General features: G+C 35.2%; 1 protein-coding gene across 2 annotated transcripts in view; it reads left to right on the top strand.

Moving 5' to 3' along the window:
* LOC110286969 (heat shock factor protein 3) overlaps positions 1–17948 on the top strand; it is a 109079-nt gene that overhangs the window by 71143 nt on the left and 19988 nt on the right. For both annotated transcript variants that reach the window (XM_021153659.1, XM_021153658.1), the window contains exons 3-4: positions 6042–6169; positions 14864–14988. In XM_021153659.1, the coding sequence (XP_021009318.1) occupies positions 6042–6169; positions 14864–14988 (253 nt within the window). The remainder of the gene's footprint in view (positions 1–6041; positions 6170–14863; positions 14989–17948) is intronic.

The raw sequence follows: 17948 nt of genomic DNA, 5'->3' as shown, positions 1-17948 counted from the left end.
AAAAAAAAAAAAAGAGGGAGGGAGGAAGGAACAGACAGAGAGACAGCAAGACAGAGAGAGAGGGAGGGAGAGGTGAGGGAGGGAGAAAGGAAGGAACAAAGGGAGGAAGGGAGAAAGGAAAGGAAAGATAGCTGGTGGCACAACATGTATTTCTATGTAGTCACTCACTTGACTACAAGTGCAACCTCTATGTATTTGTAATCACTAGTCTTGGTTCAAGTCAAGGCTTGTCTTCTTATGTTCTTTCTTGTGCAGAGGCAGAATCTCTCTCTATGTGGTGCCTTTTCTGGACAGTCAAATTCTCTCTATTCAGATAGTTGCATGTTTACATATGTAGAGTCTGATACATGCAGTCACTCATGAAGGTTCATATTTGAATTCTTTGTGCCTTCATTCATTCATGAGTGTTTTATTCTTGCTAATTAATTTTCAAGATAGATAACACTGGCTATCTACATGTTGTGTGATTTATCATAAATACACTTGAAATATTGCCATCTATACATAATAAATTTTTGCCTCTTATATGTTCCCAAGTGCATGTTATAATTGTGAATATATTTGTATTTCTTGCTTTGTTATTTTCTTACAAACAAGAATTTTATCTGATAGACTTATAAATCCCCCCCAGAACTTGGCACACTAGTTATGTTTGATTAAATGGTGTTCATTAAATGTTTGTAAAAATGTGAAGGGCTCTAGAAGGCCAAGCATGGCAAATATGGCTCTGGCAGGTCTCGCCCTTCCCCCATTTCTTCTGCTTTGTTAGATTATATTTCTAAAGATAGCCACCAAAGTCTATTCCCTTACTTGGCCACTTCCTCCTCCTGAGACTGACCACCAAGGCCCAGCTATGAAAATCCTGAAGCAATCAAGATCTGTCTTTTGACTACCTTAATTAACATGCCAAATCAAATAAACTAATTCATCCTAGCCAGGAGTTTCCCTTTTTCTCTTTGCAAATTACCATTTGCCTATGGGCCATATCTGTCTTCTTGCCATCCAGAGGCAGTCCTTTATCTCTCCAGGGAAAATTGCACACACACCTCATCTCCCTTGTTTATTTTCCATTCTCCCCTGTCCTCTGTTTCCTGGTTTTGTCTCTTTTTCCCTGCCTTTTGACCCTTTGTGGCAAATAGATCTTTGTTCTGAGAACTTGGTCTTGGGGTTTCCTGTGCCAATTCCGGTCCTTTCAAAATGGATAATCAATAAGAATCCTTAAAGTTATAGATTTAGGTGGCCAGAAACTGTGTTAACTAGTTTGTAAGTATGTTCTAAATGGAAAGGAATTGTATTTGTCTTGTAAAAGTATGGTGTTTTTTAAAGAAAAAAAAATAAGAACCCTCAAGTGATTAGTTTTGTGTTATCTGCTTTTATAAAGCATGTAGAGATTGGAAATAAAAGTTAAACTTCTCACAAAATGATAGAAGAATAATCCTTTAGAAAGTAAGTCTTGTAATAAATGTTTCTTTTTAGCACACATTTGGGCAATTTTCTGCTATTAATTAAGCACAGATAAGTACATTAAGCTATGTTTAACCTCATTACTTCAAAGGCACTGGGGCCATGCTCTTGGCTGAAGATGTTATTGAAGATATTATCCTCCCTCCTCACCCCCTTTTCTTAAGATCTTATTTCTCCTCTCATGAACCTTTCTCCTTTTCCTCTATAGATACTCACTCCCCTATAAATACAAAAAAGTAGGACCTAGGGTCTACATGATCAAAAAAGTATTGTGTTTGTGTTCGCAGCTTGAGTTATCAGCTTTCATATAATATTTTTCAGTTCTGTCCATTTTCCTGCAGATTTTATAATTTCATTTCAGTTTTGGATTAATAAAACTTCATTTTATTTATATACTACATTTGTCTTATCCATTCATCAGTTGGTAGGCATTTAAGATGATTCCTTTTCCTTCCTATTGTAAACAGAGCAGTTATGAACATGGATACCCAGGAATGTTTCTGATAATATAGAGTCTTTGCATATATTCCATAGAGTCATCTAGCTGTATCATGTGTAGTTATACTTCTAGTTTTCCTGAAAAAATTTCACCCTGATTTCTATAGTGACTATGCCAGTTTACATTCCTGCTACCAGTGAATATGGTTTTCCTTTCCTTACATCCACACCCAGCATTTGTTGTAATATGTTTTCTTGATGATAACTATTCAGAATATGGTTAAAGAGAGTTTTACCAGCTTTAATTTTCATTGCCCTGGCAGCTAAGGATATTGAGCATTTAAATTTTTCATTGGGCATTTGAACTTCTTTCAGAACTCTCTGTTCAGTTCCTTAGCTGCTTCTTTGATTGTTTGTTTTCTTGTTGTTTTGATTTTTAAAACATTTGTAGATTCTATGTATTAATACTCTTAAATATTGGTAATTAATATTGGTAAAATTTTTCTCTCATGCTAAGGGATGGAGCTCTGTGTGTGTGTGTGTGTGTGTGTGTGTGTGTGTGTGTGTGTGTGTGTGTTTTCTTTTATTTTTCCTCCAGCAGCTTCAGATTTTCAGGTTTTTACATTGAAGTCTTTAATTGATTTGGAGTTGATATATTTTTGTTCAAGGTGAGAGGTAATATGCTATATTTGTCTACTTATATGTAGTTATCCGATATTCCCAGCACCATTTATTAAATAAGTTGGCTTTCTTCTATGACTGTTTTGTTAGCAGTGTTGTCTAATCATGTGTCTGTAGCTGTGTGAGTTTCTATCTGGATCTTCTATTATTTTCCATTGATTTATTTGTGTGTGTGTCCCAGTACTGTGCTGGTTTTGTTGCTGCTTCTCTGTAATATTACTTAATATTAGGTATTTAGGTATGGCAGTACCCTCTTTATTACTCTTTTTCTTAGTCTTTTTTGTGTATCTGAAGTATTCTATATACTAAATTTTAAGATCTTTTTCTACTCCCATGAAGAATGATATTAGAATTTTGATAAGGGTTGTATTCTATAAATTGCATTTGGTATGATAACCATTTTTACAGTATGGCTACTTCTAATTTATGAGTATGGAAGGTAATTCCATCTTTTAATGTCTTCGTTTTCTCTTGAGTATTTTCAGATTTTCACATTATAAGCCTTTCATTTCCTTGGTTAGGTCTATTTCAAGATTATGGCAGGGCGTGTCAACAATTGTGAATAAGATTGTTTCTATAGTTTCTTCAGCATATTTGTTATATATATGCAGGAATACTACTTATTTAGGGGTTAATTTTTGTATCTTAAAATTTTGCTGAAAGTGTTTATCAGTTCAAGTTTAGGGTGACATGTTTACTGTGTCTGGTGTACAGAATTATATCATCTGCAAGCATGAATATGTTTATTTCTTCCTCTCATGTTTTGTCTGTTTTTACTTGCTTCTTTTTCTCTTATTGCTTTAGCTAAGAATTTCAATACTACACTAAGTAAGAATGGAGAAAATTTTTTGGGATCGCACACTGCCTCACCTCAAGCTAGGCCCCATTCCTTCCTATGTCCTAGGCTATCTGATAAAGACATCTCATCTCAGCTCTTCAACTGTTGGCAATCAGTACAGATGCCCAGATCACTGCCCCTCCTCAGAACTCTCTGTAACTACCAAAGAGGTCCTTGTAAGGGACCCATTTCCAGCATATTATCAATCATAACTCAGCAAAATCATCAGTCATAATTGATGAGGAATGAAAACAACTTCCATGATAAGAACAGACTGAAAGAAAATGTATAACTGCCATTCAAACATTACAGATACACACCCAAGTAGGTTCTATGCTTGCTCCTTCAGTCTCTGAGTTCATGTGAACATTTATCCACTGATAAAGAGGTATTTGCCCTCCTTCTGTCCTCCATCCCTTCTTGTCCTTAAACTCTTTCTGCCTCCTATTCTGATGGGTTTCATGACTTGGAACTATGTGTACCAAAGTCTGTCTCTCTCTCTCTCTCTCTCTCTCTCTCTCTCTCTCTCTCTCTCTCTCTCCTGAATGTCTGCCTGTTAGTAGTTTCTGAATTTGTTCTCATCTGCTGCAGGAGGAAGCTTCTCTGATGTTGGCTGAATGAGGCCACTGGATCTATGAGCATAGCATAATATTAGAAGTAATTTTATTGTTACTTTTTCAGACCAGTAATATTTGGTTTTACCCTAGGTCTCTGGGCTATCTAATCCATGGTTCTTAGTTATGCAAGCAGTATTGGGTATGGGCTCCATCTTGTGGAATGGGCCTTAAGTCAAATCAGATATTGCTTTGTGCCACCATTATCCTAGCCTATTTTGCATGCAGGACAGATTGTCGATAAGAAGTTTTATGTCTCTGTTGGTGAGTTGGTGTTTGCATTTCTTTTTCTTTTTCTTTTTTCTTTTTACTTTTCTTTTTCTGGTAGCCTGCACAGTACCTTCCCATCTCAAAGACAGTAGATCATAGAAGTGAAGTTTCTATGTAGGCATCAGCTCAATAGCTCCATGTTCAATGAGTTGTATATATTACACACACACACACACATACAAGCCCCCATTGACAATGAGGTCTTGATGTCAGTTTGTAGAGAGCAGTCTACTATCTTGGTAACAGCCTGGGTTATTCAGGGATTTTCATGGGACCCCTTTGGCCAACAATTCAATTCTGTGTAACCTAGTCCCAGTACTGGAAGGTTCATTTGGTGACAAGAGATGGCCAGTTAGGCCTCTGTCTTCCTCATTATTTGGAGACTTCATTAGAATAGCCTTTATATATTGTAGGAAGTTTTCACTGTACTAGGTTCTCATATCACTCCTCAAATGTCTCTCAATTCCAGTTGCCTTTCTCTGCAAATTCTCCCCCAACCAGATTGTCCCTCATCCTCTCTACTTAATTCTCATATTCCAGTTCCCCCATTACCAGTCACCCCATAAAATCTATTTCATCCCCCCTAATATGGAGCTCCACATGTTATCCCTAGTCTTTTTCTGATACCTAATCTCTCTGGGTCTACTGATTGTAGCTTGGTTATCATTTAACAGCTAATATCCATACATAAGTGACTACATACCATATTTGTCTTTCTAGGTCTGGGTTACCTCACTCTGGATTATTTATTCCAATTTCATCCATTTCCTTGAAATTTTCATGATGTCATTTTTTTAACAGCTGAACAATACTCCATTATGTAAATGTACCACATTTTAAAATCTACTCTTCTATTGAGTGACACCTGGAATGTTTCCAGTTTCTGGCTATTATGAATAGAGCAGCAATAAACACAGTTGAGGGCCAGAGAGAACAGGGCCAGAGCAAGAGGGAAAAGGGAAGTGGGTGGGAAATAAACATAGTTGAGCAAGTTTTCTTGTGGTAAGATCAAGCATCCTTTAGGTTTATGCCTAAGAGTTGTATAGCTGGATCTTGAAGTAGATTGATTTCCATCTTTCTGAGGAACCACCATACTTATTTCCATAGTAGCTGTAAAAGTTTGTATGCCTACCAACAATGGAGAAGTGTTTCCCTTGCTCCATATTCTCGCTAGCATGAGCTGTCACTTGTTCTGTTAATCTTAGCCATTATGGCAGGTGTAAGATGGAATCACAAGATAGTTTAGATTTGCATTTCCTTGCTAGCTAAGGATGTTGAACTTTTCTTTAAGCATTTCCCAGCCATTTGAGGTTACTCTATTGAGAATAGTCTGTTTAGATCTAGGTATACCCAAGAAGCTCACATGACCAAACAGTTTAGACAGAAAAGCAAGTTCCAGGTTCAGTGAAAGACAGGGCAAAATAAAAAACAGGGCAAAATAAAGTGAACGGGGGATTGAAGAAGACATCATGGTATCAAGCTCAGGCCTCTAAATGCTCCCACACAGAAGTCCACGTCAGCTCATATACCTACATACACACACATGCCAGAGACATAAACAACAGCAAGAAGAGGTAGTAGTACCCAATTTTGAAATTAAGCTATTACAGTATACCAGTTTTTTATGACATCAAACATTTTGAATATCACTTACTTGTTCTGATCCTTCCAAATGTCCTATTAGAATCTATTCTATGGCATTCCTTCTTATCATTCTTTTTTTTTCCTTATACTAGATGGTTTCCGAAAGGTGTTTGCACTGCAGACTGAAAAGACAAGCCAGGAGAATAAAACATCTATTGAATTTCAGCATCCACTTTTCAAAAGGGGAGAAGCCTGTCTTCTTGCAAACATTAAACGAAAGGTAGGAAGAAGACCATTGTCTTTTTTTCTGCAGGATTTAGGGTGAAATTCAGTAATCAAAAACTTTTATGATTTCTCTTAATTCTTAGCATGAAACCGTTGAAATTAGGAACTGGCTTGCTAGGTATTTTTTCAGGTTTCTCTGAACATGACCTTTAAATATTAGTTCATCTAAAACCTTGATATCTTTTCTTGTGTTCTATTTTATTTTCTTGTGTCCTTTTAATCATGTAGATAGTTCTATAACATCTTAGAAAATAAGCAGAGGAGGCTAGGATAGATTTTGAAGTAGTATCTTAAATATTGAATTTTTAAAAAATAACTACAGACCCTATCTGCATAACCCAGATCTGATGACAATTCAAAGCCGTATATAAAAAAGTAATATAGTTTTCCACTTGTAAGATGTCTCTTTGTGTTGGAAATTCATGTGAAACTTACCAGTATACTGGAAGTTCAGTACCAAAAGCAAATACAGAAAGAACATTTAGACTTCCACTAAGAATCGTGGTTCTCAATATGTATTTTGAAAAATTTCTGAGTCCTAAGACCTTTTTTTTAGAGAACTATGAGATAAAGCTATTTTTATAAAAAAGAACTAAAAAGTAATTTTTCTATCTCTATTCTCTTATGATCACAGTTCAATATTCTTAGGAATATATGATATTTGATTACATAAGTATTCTCGTTTTAATGTGTAGTAATGTGCACAGTATTGTAAATTTTAAATAAATAATTACATTTTTATCAATTCAAATTTTATTAAATATATAAACACTTTCTTACAAGAACTCATTATATATTGAGCATATTCTCCTGTGTCATCTCCCTATCCTCTTCCCCCCTCCTTCTAATTTCTATCACTCTGTTTTCCTGGAAGTTTTCACTTCTAATTTTAATATATATGTATATATGTTTATATATGTATATGTATTATACATAGGTATGTTGTGACTATTTGAAATCTGGGAACCACAGATGAGAGAACCCATAGAATGTTTTTTTTCCTAAGATTAGTTTTATTCATTCATGATATGTTTATTTATTTTTCTGAGACACAGTCTTACTATGTAGGCCTGGCTGTCCTGGAACTCACTATATAGACCAGCCTGGCCTTGAACTCACAGAGATCCACCTGCCTCTGCCTCTGCCTCCAAAAAGATGGGATTAAAAATGTGTGTGACCACAATGAGTTAGTTTCACTCTTTAAATATGATTGTATTTAATTACATCCATTTTTCTACAAATTGCAAAACGTCATAATTCTTTACAGTTGAAAAGAACTTGCATCATATATATTACAACAGTTTCTCTATTCATATTCTGTTGATGCACATTGTTTGGTAACTTAGCTATTACAACTAGAGCCTAAAATAACATTGATACACAGATATCTCTGTGATGTGTTTACTTTGGATAAATGTCAGTGATTTTTTTCATTTTGGATTTAAAATTTTTATCTTATGAATTTTTAATTAAAACAGGATTACATTCCTTACGCCCATCCCTTTACTCCTCTAGTCCCTTCCATGCCCCTTCTCTCCAACCTCTTCTTCCATAACCCTCTGCCCACTCTCAAATTGATGATCTTTTAATTATTATTGTTACATATGCATATGTATGTACAAATATAAAAGCACAACATTCTGAATCCATCTTTGTCATTTCTGTGTATATGGTTTCCATGGCAACTTCATATGAGATGACCGATTAGGTGGTTTATCCCTGAAAGAGGGTATACTCTCTCTCAATCTCTCTCTCTCTCTCTCTCTCTCTCTCTCTCTCTCTCTCTCTCTCTCTCTCTCTGTAGTCACTGGATAACTATAGTTCTTTTTCTAGGGGTAGGACACCATGATGTTTTCCTCCATCTACATTGGCACGTTTATTGATATTGCCATTTTTCTTGTCTTTTTCATGGCGCTGTATTTTGGAGAGACTATTTCACAGCAGACTTCCTCATATTCTGCCTCTTAAAATCATTCTCCAGCCTCATCCATGATATTTTCTGGATTATAGATGCAGAAGATGTGGTGCAAATGTATCACAGAGGGCTATGTTTCCCATACTCCATTGATATCTGCATTGTACCCATTTTCTAAGATGCTTTCCATTTTCTGTAAAGGAAAACTTCTTAGATGAGAGGTGATAGCTGTTGGGTATAAGAATGTGATTTAGAATGTAGTAAGAAATTATGCTGGTATAGCAAAGTGCAAGTAGTAGATTCTTTTCTAAAGTCAATGACCTCACTAGCCACATGAAGTCAGCTAGGTTTTTATTACCTAGCTTGATTTCCCTCCTGATGATCAGACCTTAAGCCCAATTAGGCAGCTATTTGTTATCACTCATTTGAAAGCCTCCTTCCTTCCATCTAGTTTCCATAGTACCAGAAGATACTATGCATCTGAGTTAAGTCACCCAAGGGGGCCTCATGAATGAATTCATGGCCACAGGTCTAGAAATAGGCTCATGGGTTTATAGATGGCAGATAGTTGAGGGAAGTGGAGAAAGGCAAGATGAGACTTACAAAGAGAGTTCAGAGGTTTGAGCTAGGTTGGTGTGTTTCTGGGTGTTTTATTTTGTTTTGTTTTGTTTTTTGCTTTTTGGTTAGCTGGACCAGGAATCTATCAATCTTGCTTATCTTCTCAAACAATCAGCTCTTGGATTCATTGATTCTTTTGTATTGTTTTCTCCTGTGAATTTTATTATTTCTTGCCATCAACTGTGTTTAGAGTTGGTTTGTCCTTGCTTTTTGAAATTTTTTAGTTGCAGCATTAAGTCAATTATTTTTGCTTTTCTTTTTTTATGATATGATAAATTTTGTATTTGTGAAAGTCAATAAAGTTTGTTTTATCTCTGAATGTCATCCTTGAACTAGATTGCAGTCTTATTAAGACTGCTAAACAATAACCTTGGAGTTGTATTGTAAACTAACCAGCAAGTAGGTGGACACTCATTTCTTAAATGAGACTGTGAGGCACACGGATGCTGGAGGATGACTCTCACCTGATGTCTATGAGACCTTAGTACGTATTTAGGATCCCAGCTCCAGGCTTGTTTTATTCCTGTGGTATTGACTGACATACACAAAGGTGGTCTTCCAAAAGCCATGCCTTTAGTCCAAGCTCCCACCCACACCCAAGCACAGCTGACGGGCTGTTCCTCTTGAGAATTTAAACTGAGACAGCAAATGAACAGTGCTGGCAGTGGAACAGTAAAGTAAGAGCTGGGTTGTGCTCCTCAGAGCCCCACAAAGGCCGGTATCAAAGGCAGCCTCCTCCCTGTGAAGATCTCAGACTCACCGAGAGCTGCTTAATCTTTCCCAGTTTTTCTGTTTTGTTTTGTTTTGTTTTAAATGTAGTCACTTAGAGCCATATATTTCCCTCATAGGAATTGGGGTTTTTTGTTTGTTTGTTTGTTTTTTGTACTGTGTTTTCACTTTAATTTATTTCCATGAAGGTCTTGATTTCTATTTTGATTTCTTTGACCCAGTCATTATTCAGTAATGAGTTGTTTAATCTCCATGAGTTTGGGTTTTTACTAGACGATTTTTGTTATATTGTTGTTCAGTAGGATGCAAGGAGTTATTTCTCTCTTTTCAATTTGTAAAGATTTATTTTGTGTCACAAGATGTAGTTGGTCTTTGTACTACTATGTACTACTGAGTAGAATGTGTATCCTTTGGTGTTGGGTAGAATATTCTGTAGTTATCTGTTGAGTCCATTTGACATAAGATGTCATGTATTTCTGAGGGTTTTTTTTTTTGGTTATTTTTTGTTTGTTTGTTTTTTGTTTTGTTTTTGTTTTTTCCAGATGACCTGTCTATTGGAAGAGGGGTATTTAAATCACCTACAGTTATTGGATTGTTACTAATCTGTGCCATTAATATCAATCTTAAACAATTTATTAAAATGGGTGCACCAGAGTTTGGTGTATGTGTGATGTGTCCTTTTATCTCTTCTGATCAATTTTACTTTGATGTTTGTTTTTAATCAGACATTAAGATAGTATGGCCTGTTTGTTCCCTGGCCCCATTTGTTTGCAGCACTTTTTCTAATCTGTTCATTTTAAGGTATTTCCCTTTTTTAAAATATAAAATGAATTTCATTTCTTAATCCATTCAGTGAGCGCAAGCCTTTTGGTTGGAGAGTTGGGGCCATTTATATTTGAACTTATTACTGAGAGGTATATGCTGCTTGTATTCATTTTGTTGTGCTCTTAGTTGTATTTTATGTGTCAGTAATTATATCTTCATTTTTCCCTGTGGTCTTTTAGCTATGCTCAATCCTTTCTTCAGCTCATGGTACTATTTTCAATATACCCTTTAGGGCTAGTTTAATGGATGTGAATTCTGTTACCTATTTTATATAGTAAGTTTTTCTTTCTCCTTCAACTCTAGCAGATTGCTTTTCCAGGTACAGTAGTCTGGGTTGGTATCTGCATTTATTTAGAAGTTGGATTACATTGTTTCATCCTTTTCTGGCTTTCAAAGTTCCCATTGAGAAATCAACTCTTATTCTGATAGGTTTTCCTTTAAAAGCAGCTTTTCTCTTGCTGCTTTCTCTATCCTCTTTTTGTTCTGTATATCTGCTGTTTTAATTATAATATACCAATGTAGAGGGTTTGTTGTTGTTGTTGTTGTTGTTGCTGTTGTTTCAGTTGCTTAGGGAAAAACAAAACAGCATTTTCCATTCTTTCACCATAAGAACTGTTATTTCTTTGGAGGGAACAAATCAATAGATACTGTTTTTAACTTAATCTTCTAGTCTTTGTCTTTTCCCTAGGGAATTAATACCTGTCATAATCAGTTTATTATTCAAAGATATATGTTAATTCCTGATAGTTTATTGGTTTGTGGTTTGGGGTTTTCTTCTTTCTCTGCCAAACTATTATGGAAGCATAGTTTATTTTTCCTGTGGTCTCTTTCATTCCAAAGGACTCCTTCAAGGATCTGCCATAGAGCTGGCTTAGTGGTCATGAAGGTGCTTAGCCTGTTTTTTGTCATCATAGTCGTCGTCCTCGTTGTTGTTGTTTATCATGAAAAGACTTTATTTTTCCTTAAAGTCTTACAAATAATTTTGCTAGGTATAGAAATTTAGGATGGTAGTTGACTTTCAAAACTTGAAAGATATCATTTCCCAGTCTTTAGTATTTTTTTCGAATTATGGTTTTCCATTATATCTTGCACATCTGGAGTTTAGTTGTTGATTGGATTTATTTATTTAATTATTTTCATTTTTTTAATTAGATATTTTCTTTACTTACATTTCAAATGCTATCCCGAAAGTTACCTATACCTTCCCCCTGCCCTGCTCCCCTACCCACCCACTCCCACTTCTTGGCCCTGGCATTTCCATGTACTGGGGCATATAAAGTTTGCAAGACCAAGGGGCCCCTCTTCACAATGATGACCAACTAGGCCATCTTCTGCTACATATGCAGCTAGAGACACAAGCTCTGGGGGTACTGGTTAGTTCATGCTGTTGTTCCACCTATAGGGTTGCAGACCCCTTCAGCTCCTTGGGTACTTTCTCTAGCTCCTCCATTGGGGGGTCCTGTTTTCCATCCTATAGATGACTGTGAGCATCCACTTCTGTATTTGCCAGGCACTGGCATAGCCTCACAGGAGACAGCTATATCAGGGTCCTTTCAGCAAAGTCTTGCTGGCAATAGTGTCTTTATTTGGTGACTGATTATGGGATGGGTCTCTGGGTGGGGTAGGATTTACTGATTTTTAAATTTTGTTATGATTAACTAATTAATACAAAACCACCGTATTATTTCAGAAGGACTCTGATTGTTTTCAAGTGGATCTCCAGTGTTATAGGGTTGAGTTATTGTTTTCATATACAAGACTGCTAGTTAGGGCACCAAGTTTGACTCTTAGTGTTCCCCTAAAGTTACATGATTGTCTGAAAAAAAATCACTATCAAGGGGTAGGCTCTCAATAGCAGTCCACTATTAGCCAAATAAAAAGTTATTCATTTCTATCCACAACCACTTTAGGAACTAAAGGGACACAGATATTAGTGTGTGAACTAATATACTACCTGCTTTAGATATGAATAAAAACAACATAAAATGAAGAGAAACATAGCAGCAGACCCATGAACCCATTCACACCACTTTTCCCAATTCCACTGGACCAGTGCCTCTGTACTGCAAACACAGCAGGTGTAATTTTGACACTGTTTTGATGAAAAAATATATAAGTATACTTATGTGTTCAGCAAAATTATCCTCCATAAGTGCATAAGAAATAAAACTTTCAGAGAGAGAGAGAGAGAGAGAGAGAGAGAGAGAGAGAGAGAGAGAGAGAGAGAATAAATTAGTTATCAGTGGAACTACCCTAGGAAAAACTTGAGGGATGTTTCAAGACCATGGGTGACCACCAAAATAGACACATCATTAAAAAAGCGTACAGTGTAGGTGTAATTCTCCATAGATACATAGATTGATTTTAAGTTTTCATATGGTAGATATTGGTATATATTAATATAACCCATACAAGCAAAATGTTCAACAAATAACATAAGAGTATGAAATGGTCATAAGAAAAACATATCACCAAAATAGACAAAAATTTGGCTTTTTAAATACCAAATTGAAACAGCCTTTATTTTAGTCATAGTGACTGTGGAACGACAGTTTCAATTCTAGGAGAAAATGAAAAATAGTGCTTTGGTGAGTCATTTTTCAATCACATTGAAAAAGGAATAATGTTCAGTCATCTCTGATCCTACTGAATACTTAAATCTTCTTGGTCTAATTAAGAATAACTTCAAGCCATAAGTCCTAAGGAGTATTTAATTTGAGATTAAAACTTCTACACGGGGAACAGTGATTATCATATCTCATGAGTTAGTGAAAGTAATAATACATAAAAAATACCATATTTTTATTTTAATTACTTATGGCTAAAAACAAAGACATAATTTTATGTAGCAATGGCTTGATAGCTTTTATTCCATTAGTTTGGCATATATTGTAGAAGGGACACATACTATCTGAAGATGAGATGCCTAGTTTATGAACTATTCAGGTAGTAGTTATGTGTTTTTCATCACAGAATCAAAAGAGAGGCCTGGCTCATTGCTAACGTAATTGTTTCCTCTTCTGAATCCTGCTAAAATATATTATTATCTGTACTGCTCATTTGCAGTCTACTACATACCGCTTTTCATGGCCAATGTTTTAAAGTTGAAACATTAAATTTCTCTCTGGTCTGTTAATTACACAGCATTGCCTTGTTTCCCAGATCAGCTTATTCTTCAAACACATTTACAGCAGGTAAAACAAGGTAGAAGTTTCTGTTCACAATTTAGAAGTTTTACTCTGAGGGAACAGGACTCTCTAGTTCCTATTCACACATATAGTATAATATAAAGCTTCAATTTGGAATAATTGAAATGTTTTGTTTGTTTAAATTATTTTTATTACTTCTCTCATTTGCATTAAAAATAATAAACTTTTATTGTGCCCATACTGTAAGATTCTGAATGAATGACACTTTTCAAAGTTGCATTGACTATGGGGATAATGCATCCTATAAACCCTTGAAAACAATACACATACAAATTATTAAAGCTGTCCTAATCACTACCTGCAAAACTAATGTTTACATTATTTTGTGCATTGCTATGCATTAAGTTTTAGAACCATAGTATGTATGGTGTTTGATTTTGTAAAAAAAACCCACATAGTTTAATATACTTACATCTCAGCGAACCTAAAATGAATCTGAAGTTTATTATGGGTTATTTCTGAGACTTTATTCATGAAATATACCTCCTCCCAAATTATGCTCATAATCACTCCCAATAGAAAAATGGAGGGAAAGTTTCACACTTGAACTCTAAACAGAATGAGATGTGTGTATAACAGAACATTTCTAAATTAATATAATCGTTGTCAAAGTCCGATGTATTTATTTGGTTATGTTATAGTACTTACTATAATTTGAATTTTTTTGTCCCTGTAAAGTATTGTCATTTTATTAATGATAGAAAATCTGGGGTACTTAAACTTTTTATTTTTCTTTTCTTTTTTGGGATGATGAGGCATTTTTTGGCCTCAAACTTAGGATCTCCTTTCCTCAGCCTCCAGAATTCTGTGGTTATAAATGTGTGCCAATACAACTATATATAAAGCCACAGATATATGTATGGTGTACATATATGTATATAACGTGTGATATACATAATTCATATGTCCGTAAGGTATTTGTAAAGTACCCATGAAATCAGGAGGGAGTGTATCTGAAACTATTTTTTTTTTCATTTTTCATTTAAGTTTTATGTGTGTGGGCATTTTGCCTACATATCTGCCTATCCACCATGCACATGTAGTTCTTGCACAGGCCAGAAGAGGGTATCCTATCCCATAGGACTTAAGTAGAATAAACTGGGTCCTGTGGATGAGCCGCCAGTTCTATTAATTGGTGAGCAATCTCTCCAGCTCCCAGGAACTATATATGTCTAACTTCCAGGAGCTTTCAAGTTAGTGGAAACACAATAATGTGTGTAATAACTATAATAAGAAGCATGCATGCTGTAGTACTATAATCAAGGTACATTTACAGAATTAAATGTACTTTTATCCATTTGTCATGCTTTTTACCTTTCTCATTAGTAATCATAATGGATAGTTAATGGTATGCCAAAATTTTAACCAGCCTAACTATAATTTTCCATTCTAGGTGCCAACAATAAAAATTGAAGGTGCCAGCCTCTACTCTGATGAGTTTCAGAAAATTGTGACTGAAATGCAAGAGTTTAAAGACATGCAGAGGAAGATGGATGCCAAATATACACAAATGAAACAGTACGTGTTAGTCTGAATGTTCTAGCATCTGTTACCAAGGATTTAAGTTTGATTACTTCGGACTTGTGAAGCTCCACTCTCATTTTGCATGGTACTTTTGGTGTGATTTATTTTAAGTTAAAACACAGCACTGTTTCAAATGCTTTAAATCTTGAATTGCTACTATGAGCCAATAACTCAAATATTGCTATAATGCCCTAACACACCACTGTACAAACCAAAAGTAAAATCACCAGGATATAAGACAACAGAAATATGAATACTAACCTAGATAGAAATTTCCATTTTAACCAAGAAAGAAAACTAGACAAGGGTGTGAAATGTATAAGTTCTGTATCTAATTACTCTGATATATGTAACTAATGCACTTTCTGATTCTTCCTTCACTCTGCTCTTATTTCAGTTTGTCCTATAAAATAAGTTCTTTAATATAGTCTTCAGCATTTTATAAAGACTCAGAGTCCATAAAACACCATGAAATGTCTCTGACAGTAAAGCTTTAATTCAGAAAGTAATATTGTAAAGCAAATTTTAACCAGCTAAAAATATTCACAGTAATAACTTTGAGAAAATATTATAACCTATTATTTACTTTAGAGAAGATATGTATGGATAAGTTTTAGCAAATATTCATCAGTTTTCATATTAAAATTGAGATTTTCTGAAAATCTTCCACTGAAGTGTAAATGAACCTTGAATTTGATGAGTCTATCATTGGTATTTAACTTAGTAAATTAAGCTTTTCATATATGGCAACAGAGGAAGGAGAGAAGAGATGTAGACAACATAAGTATTTTTCATCAACGTAGAAAAGAAATCATGATTTTCCTTGAAATTGAACATGAGCCAGTCCTTCATATTAATTTTTGGATGTCAGCCTGCTGTTAAATGTTAACCATTGCATCTGTTTATTTCATATGGGTGATAATGTTCCAGTGGGTTCTACCTGGTTTTATGTGCAAATAAGTCCAAACACTACACCTAAATAGTGAACAAAGTAGCCTCTGGAGTTCCTTCTAAGCAAATGTTTGTGGTGCTTTCCTTCCAAAAATTTTGTGAAATTTTCGTTATTTTTTATCATATTTAGAACTAATTCTGAGAAGAATTTAGATGCCCACAATATAAACTGAAAATCTCAGAATCTATCAGCTAAGTGAGGATGAAAACATGAGTATAGAAAATAATTAATTCTTTGAAGTACTCACTGGACATATTCATCTGTTCCTCTAATTAGTGTAGCCATTTCATTTTTACCTTGCAATTATAATTTAATTATATTTCTCTCTTCCCTTTCCCATATATTCTTCCCTACTCTTCTTCAAGTCCTTGGCCTCTTTTTCAACTTGTTTTTATTGCATGCATATATACATATGCATGTGCATATACATTCTTAAATATAACCTGTTCAGTCTGTATCTTGCTGATCTCAATTGGGCAGTCATGTTGGTGAGACTTTATGAGTATAGCCTCTGATGTTACTAAGAGAAACAATCATGCAATCTCATAATCTCAAAGCAAGCTCTCTGATCCACTGGTTTACCAAATCAGAATGCCAAAGATCAACAGAACAACATACAACAAATGCTGGAGGTGGTGCAGGCTCAGGGGACAGTGTAGAAGAGAGGCTGAAGAGATTGTAAGAGCCAGAGGATCAAGAAATTTGCCATGAAGTTGTGTCTTCTGTTAACTGTAGAAACTATACCTATAAAGTCTCACCAACATGACCACCCAGACATGAGCTGAGCAAAGAGGATACCAATGAGCATAGCAATCTGCATGGGAAAAGACCCATGAGGCATTAATCCTAAACTGAGAACTATAGGCAAATGAGTAAAGCTGGAAGCAGGAGAAGTGGTCCTGCCTAGAAAAGAGCACACCAATTCGCTGTCCAGTGCCAAGTAAGCATTCCTGAAAAATATATACAAGTACCATTATATCAACTCAAAAAGATATAAATACATAAACATACAATAACAATTAATGAGAAGGAAGAGGACATGAATTTGAGATAGATGGGAGTATTTGGAGGGAGAAAAAGGAAAAGAGAAAATGTGTACTTAAATTACAGTCTCAAATATAAAAAAAAAATAATTGACTCTAGAATTTGGTATTTAAAAAATGTCACATAAAGCTTAGGTGTTGTTGCCTGGTTAGAGGCTTGTCAAAAGCATTTTAATTTTTAACCATGTGAAAAGATGATAGTAAACTGTGCTATTCTATCATAAATTTTATTCCATTCTAAACATATTTTAGATTCACCACTCTTAGTATATATACATATGTGTTTTCATAAGTTGCTGGTATTTAAAGAAAAAGAGTAATGTCACTATTGTTGAGTATCTCCTAAGAGTAATATTATTAAGTACTAAAATCACAATTAACATGAGATTCTATATGCAGAAAATCAAGATGTAAATTTACCTTAAGGATTTTTATGAAGCCAACTTTATTTTACTGATGTAGAATTACAACATAATTCGCTACTTCCAAGGCAACAAGGCTTTTTTAAAAAAATATTGTTCTACTCTCAGTAACATTTGAAAAAGAAAATTGGTTAAGAGGTTAAGATTTTATATTTTATCAAAATAATGGTTTTTGTTCTCTGTTCAGTTTGTCAGTCACTTGATTAGTTAAGAAACTAGGATTTAAGCCCTATTTAAAAATGGGAACAGGATCTGGCCACCCTCCCAGCCAGAGGACAGGTGTCCGCCTGGCTTGGAAGCCCTCTGCCTCAGGAGCAGCGGGCGACATCTTGATTCCGGGACTCCGCCGAACTTAGGAACTTAGTCTGCACAGGTGAGAGTGTGCACCACAGAAGCTGACAGATTATGTGACCTGCCAAAGCAACACAGCTTCTGAGAAAGGTCCTATTTTGGGCCTTCTTCTTCGGCCAGGAGGAGGTCCAAACGCAAGATATCTGTGCACCTTCCCTGTAAGAGGAGAGCTTGCCAGCAGAGAGT

Source organism: Mus caroli, chromosome X, assembly GCF_900094665.2.
Source record: "Mus caroli chromosome X, CAROLI_EIJ_v1.1, whole genome shotgun sequence".
Classification (NCBI taxonomy): domain Eukaryota; kingdom Metazoa; phylum Chordata; class Mammalia; order Rodentia; family Muridae; genus Mus; species Mus caroli.
This window is presented reverse-complemented; position numbering and strand designations above follow the sequence as displayed.